Source organism: Centruroides sculpturatus, unplaced genomic scaffold, assembly GCF_000671375.1.
Source record: "Centruroides sculpturatus isolate CEXI.00-Female unplaced genomic scaffold, Cexi_2.0 scaffold24, whole genome shotgun sequence".
NCBI classification, from domain to species: domain Eukaryota; kingdom Metazoa; phylum Arthropoda; class Arachnida; order Scorpiones; family Buthidae; genus Centruroides; species Centruroides sculpturatus.
This window is the reverse complement of record NW_019384375.1, coordinates 1,438,545-1,466,324: the sequence shown is the minus strand read 5'-3', so window position 1 is coordinate 1,466,324 and position 27,780 is coordinate 1,438,545. Positions and strand designations below refer to the sequence as shown.

The 27,780-nt window shown below is 33.8% G+C and overlaps 1 protein-coding gene across 1 annotated transcript; it reads right to left on the bottom strand.

Moving 5' to 3' along the window:
* Positions 1-9,476: 9,476 nt before the first annotated feature.
* On the bottom strand, positions 9,477-22,232 carry LOC111616779 (transcription factor Adf-1-like). Its single transcript, XM_023358149.1, has 2 exons — positions 22,076-22,232; positions 9,477-10,379 (listed from the first exon to the last, which is right to left on the bottom strand). Exons 1-2 carry the CDS (start codon positions 22,212-22,214, stop codon positions 10,180-10,182), a joined length of 339 nt encoding a protein of 112 aa, XP_023213917.1. The 5' UTR covers positions 22,215-22,232; the 3' UTR covers positions 9,477-10,179.
* Positions 22,233-27,780: the final 5,548 nt, after the last annotated feature.

The following is a 27,780-nucleotide window of genomic DNA, read 5'->3' as shown; positions in this document are numbered from 1 at the left end:
CATTCTTATGTTGAATGTAGGGACACTACTTGGGTGAGCTTAACCCCTTTTGAGCCGCGCTCGAGTCTGACTCGAGAAACAAATACGTTACGTAAGATCCACGCTCGAGTGTCACTCGAGCAACACGTCATCAATACTTTCTAAAATGTCCACGCTCGAGTCTGACTCGAGCGAAGCCTTTTTACATTCTACTGGATGTTGTTGATGACGGCATAAAATTTTATTTATTTATATCCAATAGTAGTTTATGTTATTGAACATTTTTTCGGTCCCNACCCCTCCTCCTAAAAATTAATTTTATGTATGGATTTTTCAAATAAATAAATAAAATAAATAAAATATTTATCTTATCAGCTGTAAAAATGTCATTTTAACTGAATTCTAAATAGCAAACAGATTGTCCGGTCTTTCGACTACCTATCTTCAGTCGTTAGGTTTACGGCTCTTCTTTGGATTACTTTTACCGCGGATCTACGCTTCCTACGTAAGTCTTTTATATACTGTTTTAAAGCCGAAGTGGTGCACTTTAAAACACCGTTTTATTTTTTAAATTCGGATATTTATTTCGTGAGTTACATTTCACTTTTGACCGCAATCATGTGGTCGGCATTCGGACAAGCTTTTCTCCGACTGTACGTGCTTCCAGTTTAAGTTCGATGTGTGATTATCTTCGCTATTTTAACGTGGCTTATATAATATATTACTCGAGACGTTCTGCTATTTACTTTGTGAAATGTCATGACCATTACTGGCTAGATTCCGGCAGTCCATTTGACCAATCCACTAGGGCATCCGCTGTGATCTTTATACATCGGACAGGCGACCGTAATATACGTTTTATCTCAAAGTTCCGCCAGTTTCCGTCGATTATTTTTCGAGTTATCGCGTTCGATAACTTTTGGGAGAACAAAGGTCATTGACCTCGCCACGTGTTCTGATCGGCTCCCCTAACTGACTCTAATTCGGTCGCTGGTTTGGTTCCTTGCGATTATGGAGTTATCTGGCAAGGCCGACATTGCAGAACTTAAAGTTTCAGCATATGAAATTCTAGATAAACTTAAGGGGTATTTTAGTGACAATGGATCTGGAAAGCTAAGTTCAGGCAAGCATCAGGACTACATCATCTCTATTGTCCAACGAATAATCGACTTATTCGATAATGGTCTTACTGACTTGAAATTTGCCAAGCTCGAAGAGAAGATTGACATTCTGCTTGCCAGTGAACAGAAAAACTCACTTTTGGAGAGCCAGCAAGAGGCCCAGGCTAACAGATCTACCTAACTGTCATATAGAGATACTCTTGTCTCGGGCACCACAACCACTCACTCACCTAAGCTGAAGTCACATAGCAGCAATGTTCTTTTGGTATACAATTCCACAGAGGATAAAAACAGCGACAAAACGAAAAACATGCTCTGCAAGCATATCAAGCCTTCCCAAATAGGCATAGGTGTCAACAGAATCAGGAAGGTGAATAACGGGGGTATTGCTATTGAGCTCATTAAGAAAGACGATGTTAACACTCTAACCACAGCCATACAAAAATCTATACCTGGGCTAGTCACCCGCACACCAAAAAAGCGCCTTCCCACCCTCATCCTAGTTTCTGTCCCAAATAATTACAAGCCTGAAGAACTTAAAGAACTAATATATAATCAAAACGAATCTATAAACACTGTCTACAATAAGGAAAAATTTACAGAAGAACTGCACTTTAAATTCCAGACAGGGAGAAAAAATAAAGATTTCACTAACTGGGTCTTAGAAGCTTCACCCACCCTCAGAAAACTTATTCTAAAAGCTGGAAAACTGAATGTCGACTGGTCCAGATGTAAAATACACGACTTCCATCCAGTTAACATATGCTATAAATGCTGCAGATATGGACATAGAGCCAAAATCTGCAAGCAAGAGGAATCCATCTGCAGCCAATGCACTGGCAATCATACATATCGGGACTGCCCCAATATAAACAAGCAACCAACCTGCAATAACTGCAAACAGGAGGGATTTACAAACCACTACCATAATGCTCAAGATCCAAAATGCCCAGTATTTCTAAAAGTTAAACAAACTCTTATTGATAGGACTGATTATGGAACTGAATAATAAGGACAACCTCAGTATTCTGCAGATAAATCTTGGCAGACGTAAAGACGCCACCTCCATTCTCAACACTAAGCTTTCCTCCCATGACANTCTGCAGCCAATGCACTGGCAATCATACATATCGGGATTGCCCTAATATAAACAAGCAACCAACGTGCAATAACTGCAAACAGGAGGGATTTACAAACCACTACCATAATGCTCAAGATCCAAAATGCCCAGTATTTCTAAAAGTTAAACAAACTCTTATTGATAGGACTGATTATGGAACTGAATAATAAGGACAACCTCAGTATTCTGCAGATAAATCTTGGCAGACGTAAAGACGCCACCTCCATTCTCAACACTAAGCTTTCCTCCCATGACATTATACTTGTGCAGGAGCCCTATTGTGTGGGCAATAGGCCAGCTTGCCTTCCGACAGGCTGCATTACTTTAAAAGGTACCACCAATTACCCATGGAGCATTGTCATCATCCCCAACAGCCATCTTTCAGTTTTACATCACACTGACCTCAGCGATGATTACATTATTTGCTTGGAGGTCAATACCAACCTCCTAAGCATCATCATCATCAACATCTACTGCCCCAAAAATATGGACTTACAGGACATTCTACATAAACTGAGGCACATTCTCCGTTTGCTTCAAAACAGACACGTGATCATCTGTGGTGATATTAACTCACATTCCCCGGCCTGGGGAGGCAAGGTCCTTGATTCTCGCGGCATACTCTTTGAGGAATTCATGGCCAATTGTGAATTGCACCTTCATAATGATCCTACCAGCCCTCCAACTTTCACCTCTACACAGGGTTACTCCTGGATAGATGTTACCACTAGCACCAAAAACTGCTGCAACCTGATAAACAACTGGGCTGTGCAAGAAGAAGATTCCCTCAGCGACCATGCATACATAAACTTCCAGATCAACCACCATTCCTTTAATTGCCTTTCTGATCCTCTCAGGTTTCAGACTTCCAGGGCCAACTGGAACATTTTTGCCAACTACATATCCAATTACTCTGTTTTCTTTTGATGTCCACGACTCAGTTGAAGCTCGTGCCTGTATTGACGAGAATATCAAAATAATCTCTGATGCATGCAACAGCACCATTCCAAAGGGCACTAGAAAGGTTAAGAGTGTACCTTGGTGGAACTCCACACTCTCTCAACTTAGAAAAACCAACATCTTGCTTCAATGGAAATTCCAAAATACTACCACCGAGCCTGAAAGGACTCAGCATAAGCAAATTTACCTGGATCATCAGAAGACATACAAGGCCAGCATCAGGGAGGCGAAGCTTTCCTCCTGGAGGGAATACTGCACACAGGCTTCCAACAACCCATGGGGCTTCCTGTCCAAATGGTGCACTGGAAAGCTTAAGGCCAGAAGTGCCTTTACCACCAGGCCTGTAAATGGCATTCACACTACAGATCTACACTCCACTATTGCCGCCTACTTCGATACCATTTGCTTAGCAGATGATGACAACGAAGACAGTCCCTGGCATAGCTATATCAGGAATTGTGTATCAAATCCCATTCACACCAACAACAGTCCTCTTCTGAACTTTAACGAGATAGACAAGGTCATCAAAAGTCTAAACAAGAGGAAAACACCTGGGATCGACAACATCACGCCGGAAATGGCGCAGCAAATTTGGCATCATTGTCCTGAACACCTAATAGCAATATATAACAGCTGCATTCAATGGGGAATATTCCCATGCACCTGGAAAAAGGCCAAAATGGTTCTTATTCCAAAACATGGCAAGCCACTTGACGTTAGGCCCATATCTCTCCTGCCAGTGCTCGGGAAAATTTTGGAAAAACTGGTGGCCAACAGGATTGGATGGCACCTGGAAGCCACAAACAGTCTCCACCCACACCAATACGGTTTCAGGAAACAGCACTCTACATCAGATGCCATCAAAAACGCCACTTCCGGCGTTAATCAACTGCTTATCAATTACAAGTATGTCCTGGGCATCGGACTTGATATTAGCAAGGCGTTCGACAGTGCCTGGTGGCCACTAATTCTCTTCCACCTGAGGAAATATGGTTGCCCTGCCAATCTATACAGCATTGTCAAAGACTACCTCTGTGATAGGACTGCCACAATACAATCAGGAAGCCTACAGTTCGAGAGAAAGGTCAGCAGGGGCTGCCCTCAGGGCTCTGCGCTAGGCCCACTGCTGTGGAATGTTCTTTTCAATGAATTTCTAAACCAGGACTTTGGCCAGCACTGTTCTTTTGCTTACGCTGACGATGCTCTTCTACTTCTTGGTGGAAAATCCAGGAACGAGCTTGAACAGAGAGGCACCGCCATATTAAATAAAGTTGTCCAATGGGGCAAGGACTATAAACTACATTTTAATTCAGACAAGACTAACGGCATCGTATTTAGCAGGCCTGGTAAGCCACATCTTTACAAGCGTGTCCCGACTATCAAGATGGATGGTAGCAGCATTAAGATTACAAAAACAATCAAATACCTGGGAGTCCTTCTGGACCACAAACTGTCCTGGGTCCCCCACATTCAGCATATAACTAAACATACTGGACTCATTTTTCATTCATTCGGCAAGATTGCTAAGTCCAGCTGGGGGCTTAACTCCACTGCTATGAACTTGATATACGACATGATTTTTATACCAATCATTACCTATGCGAGCGGCACCTGGGGCCACGCTATCCACCATTCCCATAATAAACGCAGACTTCTTTCTGCTCAGCGGCTGGCACTTCTCTACATTGCAAAAGCCTACTCCACAGCCCCCACTAGCAGCCTCCAGGTCATCACAAGAAAACCACCCATCGATCTGTATATTACTCTCTGTACTAAGAAATGGAAAATTAAGCACAAAGAAGAAATCACCATCAACTCCAACTGTATAAATCCCATGGACATTGAGCAACACATCCCGTACTCTCAGACTATTGATCCTAGCCAAATAATTAACCTCAACGACGACATTCCTCATTCAGCTATTACTATCTATACTGACGGATCTAAGGCTGACGACAGGGTAGGCTGCAGCTTTGTTGTATACACTAACAGTGTGGAATCTTACCACAAGAAATGCAGGCTGGCAAACCATTGCAGCGTTATTCAAGCCGAACTTCTCGCAATCCTCGAGGCTTTTACTTGGAGCTCAGAGCTCCACAATCACACTGACATCCACATTATTACAGACAGCACTGCTGCCATTCAGATCATCAGGAACAACAACACCCACCCAACTGCCAACAAAATTAAGAAAATACTCCTTCGTTCAAGTAATAATTATTATCTGACCTGGACAAGGGCACACCAAGGCACCAAAGGAAATGAACGGGCAGAAAATTGGCTAAGGAAGCCACCACTGAAGACAGTCTTCCTATACAGTACAAAGCGATTCCCTTCTCACATGTTTGCAAAACCCTCTGGGAAGAGCTGCAAATCAACTGGCAAACTGCCTGGGACAGAGATCATAATGTTACCACCCATGCCTACCTTCCCAACATCAAGCACAGGAATGACCTAACTTGGCTAAATCCCAGTCATAACCTAACCCAATTCTTGACCAACCACGGCCGCTTCAACAGCTACCTCGATCGCTTTGGCTTCCAGGACAACAACCTGTGTTCTTACTGTGGTGTCCGAGATGGGAGTGACCACTATGTTTTTGACTGTCCTATGCTCCTCAGGGAAAGGACTTTCATTATTACAAGCCTTCCAGCTAACATCACCTGGCCCTGTAATCATCATACTCTCCTCAACAGCAAAGAACTATATGAACTTTACATAAAACTGATAAATACATACCAGAGGATCACACCTGTTCACGGTTTCACTCCATCAACTGCATAATCTATCATCTTGTTTCTGTGTACTTACTGTGTATTTAATTTTATATTGTATTTTGGCAATAACATGTTCTGTACCATTTTCCATTGTCCTGTACTCCATCAACCCCAATTGTGCTATGCGGTATTGGGGATGTACTTTGTACATATGTAAATAAAAATTGATTGATTGATTGATTGATTAGCAAACAGATTGTATATATAGGATACAGTGGCATACCGTGACATTTGATGATAAGGAAGCTGTTTCTGTAAGAAACCGACATCCAGGGGCAATCAGTCAATAGAGCGTCAGTGATGGTCTAGGGTCCATTCGTATCATTTATTCGATAAGCCAATAAAAACCGTAGACTTTTCTAAATGTATTTTTAATACAGTAGAGTGTTGATTATCCGAATCAATTGGGGACTGGGGTTGTTCAAAAAAGCGATATTTAAGAGAGCAGCAATCACCCTAGATCTTCTCATTCTCTACTACAAGCCTATTAAGGCAGGGATTACTTGTGGGAGTGACTTTTGAATGAGTGGCAGACAGAGTGGGAGTCCATTCACAATGTCCTTACACACACTTAATACAGTTGTCCCTCGATAATCCGACAGGTATGGGGCCAAAGGTGTGTCAGATTACCAAAAATGTCCAGATTACCGAAAATAATTACATATTTCGCATTGTTTTGCTAGCAGTAACTTACAATATTCTCTACTCCAACTGTTCGAACAGAACTGCTCACATAAAACACACGAAATGTGTGTCATTGAGTAAGAATTGGATGGGGAGATTCACATCGCGACATGCTTCTGTGCAAGCAGACACGTAACGGACTACTGAGCATGTCGGATTAAAAAACGTCGAACTATCGAGGGACAACTGTATCATTAATAAATTTAGATGGGTCAAATTGGATCATTACCCCATCCAGTGTTATACTGATCATGATCGTTTCTTTAAATAACTGCATCATTTCACTATCTGGCAGTGATCTCTGTACCTACTGTAGGATTCCTGACATAATCAAACATTATCTTCTGACTTGCTCTATGTTTGAAAAGGAGACTGGAACTCAAGCTTCTTATACAAGCAAAAGTATTTTCCTGGCCTTGCCAGCAAAGTATACTATTAAGTGGATGTGACATCTATCAATTCTGGTAACTTATTGATAGTTAAAACAGAAGAATTGTAGTTCATAATTTCTGATTTACAGTCTGACTGCAACTGCACAATGTTATTTGCACTTATCTGTATCTGTATATTTGTATATATTTAAGTGTGCTTTCTTCGATAGTCGTGAGTGAGACATATTGTTCCGATTATTTCTTTTGTTCTATGATCTTTCTTTTGATTATATTCAGTTATGATTTTGTGATTTATGCTTTCTTAACTATTGAAATTTAAGAAAAGATAGCAACAGCCATCCCTCTAGCATGGAGATCTCTATTTGAAGTCCAGCAATAATACTACACATAATATTGACAACCGAGGTTCAATTATAAAGTTCATTAATTGTAACAACACACCTGAATTTTTGCAGTACATAAAATTATTTTATTTCAAACGTTTTCAACCTATTTATTATAGGCTATCCTCAGGCTTACGATTATCATTCCAAAATAGAACGTACATTTTTCGAATAAGTTTCATTTTTAAATTTAAAGATTTAAAATAATCGTGTATATGAAAAAAAAATAAATATAATAAATAAACAGTAAAAATAAAATAAAATAAAATGGCATAAATAAATAAACACTGTATACAAGGCTAAGTATAACTATTACAAGCTTTAAGGGTTTTTAATCCCCATGCTTTTTTCTATCATATACTTCCATGCTGTTGGAAGCGCATTAGCATTCTTGGCATTTAGGCAATGGTTTTTTATTTTACTTTTATATATTTCCATCTTTTTCATTTCTAATGCAATGGTTGGGGATTGGACTGTTTAAATGATTTTTGCCTCATCCCATTTTACATTCGCTCCTTCTGTCTGCACCATGATTGCTAAAATGGTGTTGTTGTGCCCTTTATTAACGTTGTATCTGTGTTCTCGCAGATGTATTGCTAAGTTTCTTCTGGTTACACCCACATAATCCTTTGCTACTCTTAATTGTTGATTTTCAAATGGTATTTTATACACTCCAGCTTTCTCTTGCATTTTNTTGCTAAAATGGTGTTGTTGTGCCCTTTATTAACGTTGTATCTGTGTTCTCGCAGATGTATTGCTAAGTTTCTTCTGGTTACACCCACATAATCCTTTGCTACTCTTAATTGTTGATTTTCAAATGGTATTTTATACACTCCAGCTTTCTCTTGCATTTTTACTCTGTTTTTATCATTCCTTATTAATCTGTAGATATTGGGTGCTCTTTTATATACCATTTTTACATTTTTATAAGTACTCAATTCATTAATCACTCCTCCTATATGCTTATTGTATGTGAATTTGTTAATTGCATCTACTTTAGTAACGTTAATAAAGGGCACAACTGTGAGGCTCTGGACAGGTCCGAACCCTCACTAAAATTCGCATTAAAATAATTGTTTTAGAGAAAAAATATAGTAGTTAGAAATAGCTTTTTATTTTATGAAAACACGACGCTAGACAATAGAAGACTTTAAAACAATAGAAGAATGTAAGTCCATCTGGACCATTTCCGGTTGGAGATCGAATTAAACTTCAATTTTGACCTCTCCCGCGCCCCCGAAAGGTTTTGAATTGTCATCAGGTGACGACGGGAGACCAATCGGAAAGGGGAATCTGAGAGAAAACAGATAAAACCCCGGAAATTCGAGGACGCGACGGCTTCTTCTCCCGAAAGTTCCAAGTGACGGACCTGTTGTTGTGTGTGTGTCTCGCACCCATCTTCGTCTCCATCTCCCGACCTCGGATCGACATCTTTCCCTCAACGAAAGTCGACTGCACCGTCCTGGAGTCATCGAGACGTGATGGATTTGTTCATTCTCGAACAAGGGACACTCCTTCAAAGTGGGACTATCGTGGAACCACAGGAGAGGAAGACCCAGAGGCCGTAACCGCCGCAGAACTTCAAAAGATCGCGGAAATCTTGTAAGCTTCTTTCGTGTTTAATAAACGGTTTTGTTGTTTGTAAACGAAGCATCTATCTCTGACTCAACTGCTTCCACATGTCGTTGATTGTTACCGCTCGGCAATCCAAACGGCAAGGGAGATGATGACAATACATATTGCATATTATCGTCGATCGAAAGTTTTTAAATCTCTCCCCCTCGGCCCCCACACAACGACGCCATCTTAGCAATCTTAGGAATCCTTCTTATCTTAGGAAATCTTAGGAAAATCCTTCAATTTAGATGAGTATATAATAAAAAAGCTGAACATATAAGTGCAGTATAGTATCTTAATAATATGATGATAAAAGTTAATATATGAAAGTAAAGGTATTATTTTTACTAAATTTTAATTATAGTACAAAAAAAAAAAAATCACAGAATATGATGACTATCTTTATATCAATATATCACATACACAACTGTAACTTTGATAGTACAGTCGAAGTAAAAACTTTGCTAGTGGAGCTGGACCTCCACCGCAATCCAAGCCAAATGCAAATAGGTAACATGATTAAAAGTATTTATGGCAAAAACTTTTATGCTCATTTTTACATAGTGGATTCTCTGATTTGATCAAATTTATTTTTAAATTTATGTTATTTGTCTGCAGTGGTAAAAGAACATTTTGCTTTTTATATATATACATATACACAGATTTAATAATTGTATTTTTATTTATATGTTCAATCCTTTTTAAGGTTATGATTTTTTTTAAATGATTTTATAGCTTTAGTTTATGTTTTACTGTTTTTATGGTTTCCATTATCTTGTCAAACATTATATCATGCTTTCAATTCACTCTGTTACAGATAAATTGGTTTCCACCATTTATACAGCTATAAATAACTTTAGCACATGTATATTCTCATATCAAGTCCTTGTATGAAAATACAAGGACTTGATCTGAGACTAGAACAATTACACCTCACCTCCTAAATCTGCATTGGCACATTCATACATCACTAGACTCAACGGATTTTATTTTGGAACCCCAAATTTTTATTGTCAGAACCCTAGGATTCCACAGAACATAAGTTGGAAACCCCTGTATTATACAATAAAAAAACTATTTAAAGCCTTTCTTAACTTCTTCATTACTTAATTAAAAATTAATGCACTTTATCAAATAAAACAGTTATTATAAGAAATACCTTTTTGTTTTAACAACATCCTGTAAGAAAAGGAGTTGTTGAAAATAGGCCCAACGAATATTCTTAAACATATGTTCAACCACATCAGGATGGTCAGTGATGTCTGGAGGCATATTTCTCATCACATTCTTATAATTTGTTCGAAACTGATCCACTAAATTTTTCCATGCTTTCCTTACAGTTTCACCTATAAATAGAAATAAGTAAATATATTCTTTATCATTATTATTAAATAATATCATACAGAACAAGGGCAATAATTGCATCAAAAACTATTAATAATATACTGGTATTTCTAAGAATATTTAACATTGGTAATTGATATTCCAAAACCAAACATTTTTAAAATATTAATTTGAATATTAAAATAGAAATAAAAATGTTACATATCTGGAATATGTAGCAATGTTTAAATGACTGTAATGCTCCCAATAAACTGATATGATATTTTGTGATTACCTGTATCATTTTTAGTTTTAATTTTTATTTAATTTTGAATATTGATATTTTAGTTACTATTTAATAACAATGTCAACTTGACTTAAGTTTTTGTTTAGTTTTTCTCTTCCATTTATATTATTTAAAACAAACAGAAAGAAATATATTATTAAATTTATTTATTCTTATTTGCATAATCGAGTAATCAGCTCATTACTGGGTATTATAAAAATATATGCCTGAATTTTTAATATTTGTTTTAACTGAAAATTTTTCTGTTTAGAATCATTTTCTATACTTTTAACTTTATCCAGAATTCATGTAAATTTCATCACAAAAATTTTTAAAAAGCAAAATAACTTCCAAATCTTGAAAATACTTTATTTTACTGCTTTTATTGGAAGACATTAGAAGATAAATATTCACAGAATCCTGAATACTTTCAAACCTTCTGATTCCTCATCAGGGAAATCTATGAAGAAACATTAACAAGACATAATATTCAAACATAATTTCACAAAGTTAACATTCTAAACCATACAGTTGCAGCTTGAAGCCTCAAGCCACATGCAGCTCACATGGTCTTGATATGAGGTCCCTTGGGCTCTGACAATGTAATTTTATTTTCCTAATTTATGTCTTGTGCTATTATGCAACCATAATTAAGCTGATATTCATGACAAAGAACGTTCAAACTAAACTTGACCATTGAAAAGATTTTAAAAAAAACTATTTTTTACTAGTTTGCATATCATTAGCATATATTATTTTTGTACTTACAAGGAAATGGCCAGATGTTGGCCTCTCCAATTCGTACAAAACTTGGCAAGCACATAACTATTTATGTTTAGGGTTGTTTGTTCAAATAATAGGACCCACTTCCCAAGTGTTTCCAAAAAATGGTCCTCTGAAAATTGTGTGTGTAGCTTATAAATCTTTCGAAGAATCACTTGTAATTGAGATAGCCAAGTGGACAAAATGCTAGGCATAAGAACTGCATGTTGTAGGTTCAGGCCTTTGCACTTTTAGAGTTTTTTTTAAATGTGTAACAAAATTACTTTACCATATAATTAGCATTATTATTACTATTGTTATTCTTCACATTTAAAGCTTATAAAAGAGTACTTGATTGCTTACTGTTATCTCAATTTGTAATATTAAGCCCAAAAAGCATATCCTTTTAAATTATAGAAAATAAACCTATTTTTTCCACTCAGAAAGAGTTCCTGTGTCATTTGTTCTCAACAGCAACCTTGTGCTAATTCTCAAGGAATAACCTGTAAAAGAGATTTTAAAAATGTAATGTCATTTTCTATTTAGTGAAAATAAAGTATTTATAGATTTAACTCTTGTATGTCATTAAATAAAACTTTTATTTCTTCATATTTATTTTCAGATATTTTTGCTCCTGATTATATACTAAGTCAACATAAGCAAATATTCTTCAGACATTACTGCAGATAGAGAAAACAGACAAATCTGATATGAAGATAGGGTAGCGTTATAATTTTATTGAAAAGGTAATTAAAATTATAGTTGTTAGATGTATCATGTTGAGACACACTCAAAGCATTACATCAAGGTTGATACTAAGAGCTTTTTTTATTGTAAGGCTAAACACCAGTCTGGAAGTCTGTAATTTACAATATTCTTTGAATAAGGTTACTGTAGTGTTGAATAAAGTTTATTTCCTTTTAAACAAGTTAAGCAACTTACCTTACACAAAATCTGCACATAATTCAAATAGCATTAAACATGACCATGCTATAAGTTATCATATTATGTATTTTGATAAAAATGTTTATTGCAAAAGTTTTATTAGATTTATTTCAGTCTATATCAATATTTTATTTGTGCACATAAGAACTACACATTCTGATTCATGTTTATATATTCCCAATGTTCAATTAAATGTAAATTTATCAACCTTTTTGTTGTTGGTAAAACAGTAAATTTTCAAAACTACTGGTTTATGATAAATTACCAGTAATTTTTAAATTTTGACTCCAAATGCAAAAATCAGCATACTAGTGATTGTTTCATTTTTAACAATAAAACAATCTTTACTGCTCTATGACCAATTAAATTCCTTTTTCTATTTTGAAAGCAAAAATTTTGCCACTTAAAAAATAGAGAATGTTGTAATTTTTTAGTTGCCACAAGAAAAAATTGTCCAGAGCAAGTGCTCATATTCAAATAAATGTATTCTGTTTTGTCAATGAACTAAAATGTTACTTGACTAAAATCATTATTGCACTTTAGATGTTATGGGTTAAGAAAGAAATTGTAAAACTGTCCAGCATACATGCTGTAATACAATATTTTAAAAATTGCAATTGTAAAGTAATAATTTAAAAGATTTAAGTGATAATTAAAAAATTTAAATCATAAAAGTAGTTTACATCATTATGTAAACTACTTTTATGATTTAAGTAAAAACATTTGATGCTTCTGTCTTTAATAAATAAAAATAAAATTAAAGTGTGTACAAATAAATATTTGGCTACAAAAAATTAAATGTTTTTTTTATCATCAAATTTACTGGTAAAAAAACATTAAATTACTGGTATATTCACTGATGCACATTTACCTGATTACCAGTAATGCAATCCTTAGTGCATAGATTTTTTTTTGTATCATGTTGTCATAAATGTTCAAGACATGGAGCATTTGCCATATGCCTTATTCATCTGATTTAAATTTTACTGTAAAAGATGAATATACCATATTATTTAGTTACAAATTTGTTGCATTTTAACTTGGGTATGTTTTTTTCTTGTTTCATGGAGGCCAGTCATCTATAGCCTTTATATTAATTTTACAGTAAAGCCTTAATAAACAAATAAAAATAAAAAATATTTTAAACACAATCTTCTAAATTGCTGATTCAAGACACTATTCAGAGGTACTCAGGACAGTACATATATCATCTAAGAATTTAATTACAGTAATACCTCGACTTACGCGAACCCAGAGTTACGCAATTTTCAAATCTCGTCGATTCGTCTTTTGTTTGAGCGCCACGCAACTCTTGATTACTCACTCCCCCACACTATTGTTCAGCTTACATGTTCGGATGTGTCGCGCGGAATCCACACATAGTTACAATTTATTTTGTGTTATTTATTTCTGTGTTTGTTATATCTACAGAGACTTAAGAGACTCTACTATGTCATCTAAACGAAGTAGAACTAATTCTTCTGCATCAAACAAGAAAAGGAAAACTTTATCTTTGTAATGTAAAGTTAACATTGGGTATGTTCGTAAAGTTGAACGAGTTAAACGAGAATGATGTCATCGTTATTCCTATTTCATTAGACTTTTCGAACGATTCATTACTAACACGTTCAACTCGTTTGACTTTACGAACGTACCCATTATTAAAGACTTCAATACAAAAATGAAAATTTGTGAATTGGCAAAGAAGTTTGATATACTGGAATTGTCGGTTGGAACAATTATAAAAGGCAAAGAAAAAATTCTCAAAGCTGTGAAAATGCTCAATCTTTAAATTCAAACATCATTCGTAAACATCACAGAATTATCGCTGAGATGGAAACAATGTTAAAATTATGGCGTAATAATCAAGTAAATGTGAAAAATTGTAAAATAATATAGGCCTAATTTGTTATACATATGTATTATCTAAGATTTTATTAAACATTTTTTTCTAAATTATTGTTTTCTTTAGTCTCTGGCCCCAATTAAAAATTATTTGTATGTATATGCGAAATTATACCCCGACTTACGCGGTTACCGCTCGGTCCCACCTATCGCGTAAGTTCAGAGTATTACTGTATTTATAGTAGTGGTAAAATAGTCCAATTCAATATGGTAATCATTTGACTCAGAACATTTCTTTGCTCCACTCTCTTTGCCAGTTAGATTCATTGCTTAGATTCTGCATTATTGAACATGTTCAGATTGAAACTATGTATACGATCCAATAACTGCACAACTTTGTTACTTATTCTTTTTCCACAACAATTGGTTCTTTATCTACATATTTAATAACAGAAATAAAACTGTTTTATTTATTTGTCAAAACCGTGTCTTCTTCTTCTTGTTTCTTCTAATTCAATGTCACGACTTGGTGAATTTATCGACATTTGGTAAATAATTTCATCATCCACTTTTAATTCATACAGATAACCATCAAGTCGGAAGGAAGGGAAGGGGAGTGGGAAGTACGGAAGGTACCTGACAGATACTGTATACACAAGATACAACCTATCTATGTAACAGACTGAAGAGGGCAAAAGCCCAAAACGCGTATCTGTATGAATTAAAAGTGGATGATGAAATTATTTGCCAAGTATCAATAAATTCACAGAGTTGTGGCATTGAATTAGAAGAAACAAGAAATAAAACTATTGAAAGATTCACTGCAACTGCAGTAAATCTTTTCATATTTTTATATATATTTTGTTTCTTAACAGTATATAGTTCTCAATTTCCCAACAGTTTCATATATATTTCATAATATGGACCAGATTTTTAATAGTAGTATAAGTCCATTTTTGGAAAAAATTGAGAAATCACATAATTGGGCTGTAATTTGAAAAAATTGTAGACCTATAAATTCCCATTGTTGTTTGTCTTTCCTTAATCTTGAGAATGGAATTAGGTAGGTGAAATCTGAGACCAGATATGGAAAGCTTAGGAGCAGGAGACCCAATTAACTGTAAATTAATTTAATTATATAAATGATTTCTATGTGAATTTAATCAACTTACATATTTCTACATTCATATAAATATTGCCAAACTTCCAATGCAAACCAAAAGTCATGTTATTTCAATAAAAAAATTTTCCCTTGTAGGGAGTTAGATAGATGATGGCATGATTCTGTTGCTAACAGGAAAAGTATTATGTACAGGGGCAGCAAGACACTACTAATTTAAGGTGGACAGCATACATTTTAAATTAAATAAATATGATTATCACAATGCTGGGCTGCAATTTTTAATGTCATAATAAATAATTGCTCGTTTATGTATAATTTAATGTAAACTTTTTATTTATAAACAATTCATATTTAATATTTTAAAATACCCATACACTTTGATCAGTTGAATATTCATCAGTAAATGATATTGCATAATCGTTGATTATGAAAGTGGTTTAAGTCCATTTTCTACAATCTAAACACTTACGGGCTGTCAACAAATTACATCCACAGTTTTCTTGAAACTTTTATTCACCCTCCCCCTCTTGTCCCAGTTTGTCCAAAGTTTCCATAACCCCCTCCCCTCTTTGGATGTCCAACAAAACTCAATCCTCCTTAAAACCTTTATTACTTTATGAATGATAGATACCATAAGTAGAAATGAAACATATGAGAAATTTTGAAATAAATATAATAAAATGCATAAACTATAAAATTTAATAAAATAAATGGATGTCCACTAAAGCTTAACAATAAGTAAATATTTTGAAGGTTGAGAATAAACAATATTTTATTTATTGTTATTATTTATAAACATAATCAAAATAAAACAATGTATTTCAAGTGAAATTGAATTTTAGATAATTGAAATTTAATGACTCTCACCATTTTTTTTACAGTTCAATAATTAAGAGTCCATTTATGACCCAGAAAAATGACTTAGTAATTATTATGTAAATGACTTCTATGTGAATTATGTAAATGACTTCTATGTGAATTTAATCAACTTACATATTTCTAACTTCATAGAAATATTGCCAAACTTAGTACGATTTATTTGTATTTTGAATTGACTAAAATGCAAACCTTTTAAATACCTCAAAAGAAGAAAAACTTGCACCACTTTCAAAATAACAGTTCATACATAACTGCAAATATTTTTATACCAAAAATTTGTCAAATAAATTTGCTGTTTAAAAACATTTCAGTTTTAACAATTTACCTTACTAAAATACTTGATTCTAAATGTTACATTATTTTACATGAATCATTATTTTATGAATCATTTGTTATAGGAGTATTTGATATAGCTTCTAGAGAACAAAAACTGTAATAGTATATAGCAACATGTGGTTTTGTTTCACTGATGTATTTTCTACTTTAGCCATTTGGTGATATACTGAAAATTTTAATTGCAAATAAGTGTTCTTAAGAAATATTTTATTCTAATGAGATTTTTAGGCTTTTTGTAATTGTATTTTGTTCTATTGAAAATAGAAACAAAAGTAAAGCACACAGATATTTTTACTGCTAAATGAAAACAAATTTTGAAGATATAATGATATAATAACTATATTCTAGTCAAGTGGATCCCAACCTTTTTGGATCTATAGCAAACTTAATATGTACTACAATCTTCACGTGTTTCTTTATTATTAAAAATTACTGGAATAACCAATAGGTCAATCACGAAACTCTTTCAAATACTTTTACTAAGCTAGTTCACTGATACAAACCTCTGGAATATAGTTAATAACAGAAATATAGTTCATTATGTTTCTACAAATTTTAAAATTTGTCACCAATTTTTTATTCATCTCACAGCCTACTGATTGGAAACCACTGCTGTAGTCATATCATAATGATAATTTACAATGTGATAATGTTAATGAAATAAACATGGAAGTTGTAAATGTTTTCAATAATACAGTGGACTAAGTAATTTCAGGAGTTATACTTGAAAATAAGCAATGATATTGATCATTTCTTCATTTTCCCAAAGAGGATCTTGCACTCCACTAAGGAAACATACCTACAGTTTTTAAACTACTAGTATGGGCAACTTCCAAAATAATTACAAGCAAAATTATATACAGTATATATATGTGTGTGTTCCAGTGGCGTGCCGTCATTAGAAGCGTTGGAAGCGCCACTTCCCTCGTATTCTCTAAAAAATAAATAAATATTAATTTTAATTATATGAAAATAATTGCACAATATTTTATTATAACCGCATTATGTATCTTATTACAAATTTCTATACTACACGTGGAAAAAAAAATTGCTATTGTATATTAGAATATTAGTGGCGGAGTGTAATCTCCTGTATTTTCAGATTACGAAAAGCCAGATTTGCGCATGCGCTTTACAGAGCACCAACCTCACCCGGTTTAGCCGGTGGAAGCCTACGACCTTGGGTGAAAGCTGCACACATATAAAGATTCCAATTCTATCAAGGACCGGTTCTGGGCTGTTAGCCGCCTGCCCACTAGATATTTCGATTACGTGAATAACGAGTAGATTTATAACTTAACCCAACCGATAAGAATTTACTGGTATGTTTTTACGATAGTTCTGTATAGTTGACGGGTTTAAAAAATCCATTAAAATATTTGATATATTTATTCCGCTCTCCGATTTTATATTACTCACGGATTTCGATGTTAAACCAGTGATATTACGATTTCGTACATCCCATCTTTAAGGGGATGTAGAAAAAAACGTGTACAATTCTTGTATAATGTTAAAAAATTAACTGTTACTTTGACAGCATCATTTACAACTAAATTTAATGAATGAGAGAGATGCACGAGGTACAGAAAAAGCTCTAGAATTTATTTTCCTTAAATTTACGATTTATGTATCCGTTTGTCATAAAAATTTGTCTTTCCACTTTTTCCCGAGACTACAAATATTCGAGTACAAAGTAACTGGTTTCGACTTATTTCTACTTAAGAAGTAGTTAAATAATTAAGCGATTAGGGAATTGGGGACGTAAACAAAACCCTGACGAAAGAGCCGGAATATTACTTAAACAAAAGCTTAACCGAACCAATCTATAGCCGAGTACAGTGGGGACTGATTTCTTCGAAATACTGTATTAGATGTAATAAAGACAGAAATTTTTCCAGTTCGACGAGAGTGACCGAAAAGTTGTAAATTTTGGAAATTTCCGTGGACAACACCTGGTCCTAAAACGAATTAGTTAGAAAACAAACGACGGACAATCTATTAAGTTTAACATATTTAGACTTTTACAGCTATGGTGAGAAACGTTTAAAATTTACAAGAACCCTGTCGCGTCTTTTGAGGTATATTAGTGATGCGACAAAAGAAACATTTGACATTGCCAAATCCCGAGGGTATCGGCACCCTCGGGATTTGGCAGCCCGCGTGCATGTACAGTACACACCACACACCTAGCAGGACCGTCTCTGATTCCACTCGTAGGGAGCTATTTGACTAAGTGGTTAAGATTTAAAGAGTAAAGAATATTTAATGTTATTTACATGTACGTTTCATTACAAAGCCATATTTAATTATAATTTTCTTTAAAAGTATATTCATACAATTGAAGAAGGTTTTGTACCAGGTATGTATATACACCACACATTTTATTTCACCAAGTAAGTTTTTATAATTTTAGTTTTAATTTTAGCCCTTATATCGTGGCTAGCGATTCGGAATGTAATCACAATATTGAAAATTTATTTTAAAAAAGTTTTGGCTCGAGATCATATAATGAAAAAGAAAACATTATTAAAAGAGAACGGCCAATGCCTAAGTTAAATATAAACGCTTCAATAAAAAAATTTGTTCGATATTTTCACGATAAAATGGCTCTGTAAATGCATAAAAATGCATTTACAGAGTGAAATTAGTGTGTGGAATAAGAATGTCTTTGACAATTTAGCTGGCAAAAGACACGAAAAATCGTCGATTCTTTCGTATTTGAAGCAATTTGGAAATCGAAGCGGAATAGAATTTAACATTAGTAAATAATATAAAATAAATATTGAAAATTGTAACGAGATAATTATGGGTAATAGATATATTATATCTAAATAAATAGATGTTATATGTTTTTATCAAAGCAAGAATTGGCATTTAGAGGGCATATGGAATATATTGGATCTACTAACAGAAGTAATTATAATGAACTTGTTTATTAAGTACGTCAGATAAATAATCGATTAAAAATACATTTAAAGAAAGAATTAACTGATTGCCCCTGGATGTCGGCTTTTTATAGAAACACAACTTCCCTATCATCAAATGTCACGGCACGCCCCTGGTGTGTTCTAATAGAAAATAAATGAAAAATACTTTGTTGGCAACAAATATGCTAAAATAATTTACATTAGGAGTGTTAATTATGCATTTAAAGAAAGTTTGAAAAAGATTATATTAAAATAAATAATAGTGCTCAGAGAAAGTTTGAAAATTTATTTAAAAGTAATTATGCTGTTTTATTTATTAAAGTAACTGTAATAGGAAAATTATGATTGATGCATCAAATACAAATTTATTTATTACATAAATCACTAACAAAAATATACAAAAGATAATATCTTTATAATAGGTGTATTTTGTTGCAAGAGTGTAAACTTTTGCAACAAAAGTTTACACAAAGTCAATTGGATATTGGTACTTTAATGTCAAAAAAAGCCTAGACATTTCTCGACATTAAAGGCCTTTATGAGGACATCAATAAATTCAAAACAACAAAATAATAGTATAAAAAAAGTGCATTATATGTTTTAATTAGTAAAATTTGACAAAATAAAAGTCTTCTTTTTAATAAATAAACAAAAAAATAGGTACTATTCTGTTAACTGGGTGCCATTCAATCAACAAAATCTGATTCGCATAAACATCTTAATATTTCTTTCTTTTACATTTAATCATACGTAAAGACTAATTGAATGAAAACTTACCATTTCCTTTAAGTTTGTATAAAAGTTATAAAAGGCGAATATGATGTTAAACAAGGATTGTACAGGTATACCTCGACTTACGTCGTTCCCGATTATACGTCGTTTGTCAAAAAAGTATATGGAAAAATAAAAATCAAGTTTAAGTCATTTTATTCGACTTTACATCTGTCCGCCACAAATATTGAAGTCGTAATATCACTAGAAAAGCGTTTAAAGCACATAAAATCATATTAAAATATATACATTTACAAGTATGTACTGTATTTACAGTACATGCATTCGTAAATTTAGATTACTTTTTTCTGTACTATATTAAAAACAAAAATTTATTTGTTTGTAAGCTTAAAATAGATCCTTATTAACCATATATTATTAAAAATGCATTAATAAATAAAATACAGAACCGGGAATGGTAATTTATGGTTTAGCCTAGTAACAAGTAGATTCGGAGACAAGTAAATTCGACTTACGTCGCTTTCCTGGAACCAATTACCGACATAAGGCGAGGTATACCTGTACATACACGTTTCTTTCGAAAATGATTAGCATAATTTCGCATTGATATAATTAAAAAGATTAAATTCCTACTTCTAGTTGAATATTTTACATAAAACTTGTTATTTTATGTTATTTGGTTGTAAATTTGAAATTAGAATAATATTAAAAGTTAAAATTGCATTTTTAAAATTACTTTTAACCTACTTTGCTTAGTACCAGGTATCATAATTACATCATTCAATACCACATGGTTACGTAAATTATGTTTCTCAATAAAAATGATGCACATCATACATTCCATAATGTTTTTTTCAAATTTAGCCATAATTATTCCTTTTGAGCAGTTTGTTATTCTTTGAATTAAAATGGATTTTAGAATATGGCATTTGTCAACCAAAGAAGAAATTGTGTTTTTTTTTTTTCATAGAAGTTGGAATCTTATACGGTGAGCTAGGATTTAATCCCAGCAAGTTTGTCAATTGTAATAAATATGTGCGTTATGTTTGTACCACTTCTTTAATATCTGTAATCATTCTGAAATTAGGTGGTGCAAACAAGAGTCATCAAGGCGTCGATTCACACGTAGAAAACAAAATGTCGGACGCGTTCTAATGCAGCAGTGGGTATTCGGCGGAAATTGCCGCGAGTCAAAAGAGCATCTTTAAGTCATCTTGCTAGACCGTTCGGCTAAAACATCAACCGAGGCAATACAAAATAATGTGAAAGAAGGTAGTATAATATTTTCAGACCGTTGGAAATCATACGAAACTGTCGAGTTAGAAGAAGACAAATACAAACATTTGTGAGTAAACCACAGGTATGAACTTTGTATACTCCGAAACTCGACGTCATACTCAAAGCATAAAAATACTCGTGCATTTATTCCTTTGCTAATTGTTCATTATTTCATCGTAATTTTAAACAAGTGTGAATTGTAGTAAAAATGACTGTCACCTAGTTAACGGTATAGTACCAAACAATACATTGGAATGACTAATTTGTGTTGTTTACGAGGCTCCAGCCAAATGGCCCCGTGTGCCATCACTCCTACATTTTTATAATAAGAAAGTATGAAATGAAATCAAATTGACAAAACAAATGCACCAAATATTTAAACAACGTGTTGACAATGTAAAGAGCAAAACGTCACAACTGCACTTGTCAGTTTTTGTAATCGCTGCGTTAAAAAGAAAATTAAATTGCAAAGAATATTTACGAATTAGGAATGGCAATAACAGTTGTTCCATACACTGTGTATTAAAACAAAACGATGTTTTAATATTTTTCTGTCGCGTTGGAGAAGTTGCAATGTTTACAAAAAATGAAGAAAGCAAAGCTTACGATCGGAAGAGAGAGCGGCAGCCACTTCATCCCAAGAAGTATTTATTATTCTGGAATTTTTGTGAGCCTTGTTTTTCCGATCCCAAAGAACAGGACGACATTGAACCTCTCTAATCAAATCTTTCTTCGAAAACTCCATTTTCTTCTTGGCGTCGCGCTGCCGCGACCTCTAGCGGCTCGAAAATTATACTAATTTTTTAGAAAATTAACGGATAGTATTTACTTACTTGAACTCTTCGTACGTTACTCGCTTTAATAAAATAGTTTATCGGCTACAGTATTTGTCCCTTTTCTTCCACAACAACTCTCCTTTCATCTAGTGGTTCATTCTAACAATTTTCATCAGCACATTCCTGTTGCATCTCTCCGAATCGGAACTTTCGTCATTACAAACGCAATTATTGTGTAAAATGCAGCTGACAACTCTGATCAGAGGCACATATTTGAAATTGTTTTACATATTAAATCTAATTCTCCGAAATAGTTCAAATGTCCGTATACTTGCTCGATACTTACACGTACTAAGCTTAATTGATAAGCAAAAACACTTCAATAAACAATTAAATAGTATCAAAGGGTAGTTGTGAGTGGGTAGGCAAAGTCGCCTAGGTGTATATCTCTTGGAATAAGTGTCAACTATTTCGAGGGATCCGTATAGCTATGCGCCAGACCCGGCGGAACTTGGCCACCTCGCAAATACATCGATGAACCAACCATCTTTTCATCTAAAGAAGTCGAAATAGCAATAAAAATAGTCGACAAGGTGGCCATTATGCTCAGCATTAGGCACTCGTAAAGTGTCCCTTCAATCTCCTAGTGAGCTCATCACTAGTTCAGCCGGTCTTTAATAAGTGTTGATTGAAGGAAACAGTCAAGATTGCCAAGTTTAGGAATTCCTACTAAAATTTAAGGAATTTAGATATAACTTAGGAAAGAAAAGAATATATCCTGAAAGTTAAGTATGAACTGAAACTAAGAAAGAAAACCGGCTAAAATTTTTCTTCCTTCGAAACGAAAGGCAAAAAAATTCAACAGCAGCAAGGCATGCAAATACGAAGCTGACGACTTTAACATTGAAATATTAAAAAAAAAGCTATGTTACAGTGATTATTTAAATAAAATATTTGATGTTTTCAATGGTGCAGTAGTTGTAGTTACTGCTATTTAGGTTGGTAATAAATTTACACGTTTTTTTTTTAAATCTCGTGAAAATCTAAAGGTGTTTTCTATCATGCTTAAACCAATAAACAAAGGGGGTGTGTCTTTGTTTACAGTAGGTGCCAACTTACCGTAAATATAATGTAGACCTATAATGACAGCATGAAGTATACACAGTTCAAAGAAATTATTGCAAAAACGCAAAGAATCCTTCATTCGCGCGTATAGGACGACCAAGATTTTTTTGAAGCAGTGAAAAATGAATAAAAACCTCGACTTATATGCGAGTAAATACGGTATTTGTGCCCTTTGTGTTAAAAAACATCAGCTTTGACATTGTCCTATCAGGGCCGGATTTACAAGTAAAAAGCTATGTAAGTTGTTGCTTAGGGCCTGAAATATTTGTACAAAAAAGAAAATTGAAGTCAAATTTTGTAATAAACATTTTTTTACAAACCAACAAAATATACTTTACTTTTTATTTTGTGTAGTATTNTAAAAAGCTATGTAAGTTGTTGCTTAGGGCCTGAAATATTTGTACAAAAAAGAAAATTGAAGTCAAATTTTGTAATAAACATTTTTTTACAAACCAACAAAATATACTTTACTTTTTATTTTGTGTAGTATTTCATTAATTTTTTTTCTAAGAATTAACAAGATCTTTTTTAAAAAGTTGATAAAACCAATTTAAAAAAAGGTTTTTAATGGAATATGTGTAAAAATTTAATTAAATTCAGTTATATAACAGAAGACTAGCGAAACCTCGCATCTTTTTCCTCCAATATCCGTATTAAATCACAGACATAGTCTGATTTAATTCTTTTCTTTTTACGATTGACTTCTAAAATTGTGAAGGGTTGGTAAGGGGCCTTACAGATTTCAGCTTAGGGCTTCAAAACGCTTAAATTCGACCCTGTGTCCCACACAAAATTACTGGCATTTTAAACTTTAAGAAAATATGTTTCAAAATTGACAGCATAATTTGTTCGTGTAAAGCTGGACAATCGGGAAACTGCCAATTCTTAAGAGTCTAATCCATTCTTTCAGAATTCGGAGAAGCTTATATAACCGACCGATTTTCGAATAATCATCTGTTTTTCATGTGGGAATAGACGAAAACGTATATTAGGCTCCCGCGAGGCTTTAAAATTGCAATTTGGAAAGCAACATAAAGCTTTGTTTTTCTATTGCTATTCATCTTTACTGCTGATAATACACAAGAATGAATCAAACGACCCAGATAGAATAGTTTTGTCTTTAAACACCATCCGGTGAAAAATGCGAATACTCGTTGTTTCATCCGTATATCTCTCGCTTCTAAGAAAACCTTCGATGTCACTTTTCTCGATTTCTACGTAGCCAATCTCGATGAAATATTTTTTTATTCGACTCAGAACAAGACTATAACAAAAAAATATTTATCCGGCATTCTAGTCAGGCCTCTATTAGTAGTAGTTTTTGATGCTCTATCTGATTTTCCAACCCGGAAATTTCTATGTTACGCGGATGTTGAGTTAGGCTACACTTTATTAAAAATCTCAACATCTTTTGATCTGATGTGGTTCAGTCGAACTATATCGTATTTAAAAATATCTTTGAAGTTATTCTTTCCAAATGCGCTTTTTATCAAGGACAATATACTACAAGCATAGCCAGATCCCTATTCTACAATGTTAGCCAGGAATGGCAAGTTAGTGACGTCACACGTGTCCTGACCTCTTTGTTTACCTAGAGTAGGTGACAACTCTGATCAGAGGCACATATTTGAAATTGTTTTACATATTAAATCTAATTCTCCGAAATAGTTCAAATGTCCGTATACTTGCTCGATACTTACACGTACTAAGCTTAATTGATAAGCAAAAACACTTCAATAAACAATTAAATAGTATCAAAGGGTAGTTGTGAGTGGGTAGGCAAAGTCGCCTAGGTGTATATCTCTTGGAATAAGTGTCAACTATTTCGAGGGATCCGTATAGCTATGCGCCAGACCCGGCGGAACTTGGCCACCTCGCAAATACATCGATGAACCAACCATCTTTTCATCTAAAGAAGTCGAAATAGCAATAAAAATAGTCGACAAGGTGGCCATTATGCTCAGCATTAGGCACTCGTAAAGTGTCCCTTCAATCTCCTAGTGAGCTCATCACTAGTTCAGCCGGTCTTTAATAAGTGTTGATTGAAGGAAACTTAGTCAAGATTGCCAAGTTTAGGAATTCCTACTAAAATTTAAGGAATTTAGATATAACTTAGGAAAGAAAAGAATATATCCTGAAAGTTAAGTATGAACTGAAACTAAGAAAGAAAACCGGCTAAAATTTTTCTTCCTTCGAAACGAAAGGCAAAAAAATTCAACAGCAGCAAGGCATGCAAATACGAAGCTGACGACTTTAACATTGAAATATTAAAAAAAAAGCTATGTTACAGTGATTATTTAAATAAAATATTTGATGTTTTCAATGGTGCAGTAGTTGTAGTTACTGCTATTTAGGTTGGTAATAAATTTACACGTTTTTTTTTTAAATCTCGTGAAAATCTAAAGGTGTTTTCTATCATGCTTAAACCAATAAACAAAGGGGGTGTGTCTTTGTTTACAGTAGGTGCCAACTTACCGTAAATATAATGTAGACCTATAATGACAGCATGAAGTATACACAGTTCAAAGAAATTATTGCAAAAACGCAAAGAATCCTTCATTCGNCTGAATGTAAAACTACTTTTTCTTCAAATAAATCTTCGGGAAACTCTACACGCAATCTAGACTTTAACACAATCTCTGAAGAAACTTCCTACGATACTCTCGAGTATATAGCAGGATATTTTGCCTATAAATATAAAGAAAAATACCCAAACTTAATTAATTCCACTAACAAAATTAAAAATCATCACAACTATAGCATTCCGTCATGGGTGCAGCGTTTATATTATGGAGGGCTTATTAAACCTACTGATGAATGGCTAGCAAAAATTATAGAATGGAATAAATATTTCGAAATATATCACGATGAATCGATGATGTAGTTTAAAGTCCTTGGCTTTTTATTGCTGTTATGTGTACGTAACGAAGGAAAGTATTGGAATCGTGTCAAATTTTATTCTCAGAGTTTTCTGCAAATCTCTCGTAAGTTGGAGTCTATTTCATTTAATATCTTAGGATGAAATAATAATTAAGAAACGAAATCTAGCTTTGAAGTAGCTTCTATATAAGGCGATTGATGCTATTAAATTTTGATGGTTCGAGAAGAGGAAAGATAGAGGAGCTCACTTGTCATATCTCTAGTATGGTCGGGCTTAATTGCTAATAACGAGTAAAATCGTCGTTATCATTTTTTATAAAATTCATCTCTATCCCCAAAATTAAGCCTTTTGACGTTTTATCTATATATATAAAAATGAATGTGTGTGTGTGTGTGTGTGTGTGTGTGTGTGTGTGTCCTTCATGCATTACCACACCGTTTATCCGATTGCCGTGAAACTTTGGGAAGTTGTTTAATATACTCCAGCGAAGGTTTGTGGCATAGTACGATTGCCACGAAACTTTGGAAAGTTTTTTTAATACACTCTCGCGAAGGTTTTTGGCATTTATCCTACGACAGATGGCGCGCGTTTACACGAGCATTCGAGTACAGTGTGTTCGAACGATTTCAAATTGTGAAGACCATTTCCCCCTTCAAAAATATATCTCTATATATGCATTTGTGAACTGTTATTTACGATATTTGTAATAATTTTTGTTTAATCACTTTATTTCAACTTTTTTTTGCTAATTATGTATTCGCTCGAACTTCGTTAAAACCTTAACTGTACCCCGAACAATGACCGAAGTTGTAGGAAGAAATTCGCGTATTTTACCGATCTAGGTATCCCCCTTTTTTCAAATTTTAATATCGACTCAAAATAATTTAAAAAGACAAATTACAATAAAACGGTTTATTATCCGACTATCAGAAATTTCACAACATGCCAAGGAAGAGAGGAAGGAACAATTAAATAATTAAAATTATACAGGATTAAAAAATATATATATGAAAATGGGGAATATCGCACTTCTGACAATCGCTGTGAGTGTGTGGGCTAAATTTGGAGAATCTGTGCTTTTCGCATGGACAACTGTATGTAGCCAGCTCACGCGTCGGAAAACCTTTTGATTATTCGTGTACGCACCAGACGGAAAAACAAAAAATATCGTGTATCCACAAACACTCCAATATATAAATAGAATTGAAACGACACTTTGAAATGTTTTCCCGATGAAAATGAATAATAATAATAATAAGTTTCAATAAAAATAATAAAATGTAAATTGAATTTTATCATAACGAGTTTGCTTGAATTTCGCTTCTTCTGAGATCGCAGCAATGCGCGACGGGTAAGCTAGTAATTAATACAGAAAAGGCGGTAAGTAAATATGTAACAAACTGACTTAACTATTGCTCCGTCCGCCTGTGCCATGCTTGCCAATATCGTGCTATTGAGTCTTTTATTCACACAATATTTGTGCTCTTTTATACGCACTACAAGGTTTCTTCTGGTCACTCCTACATATT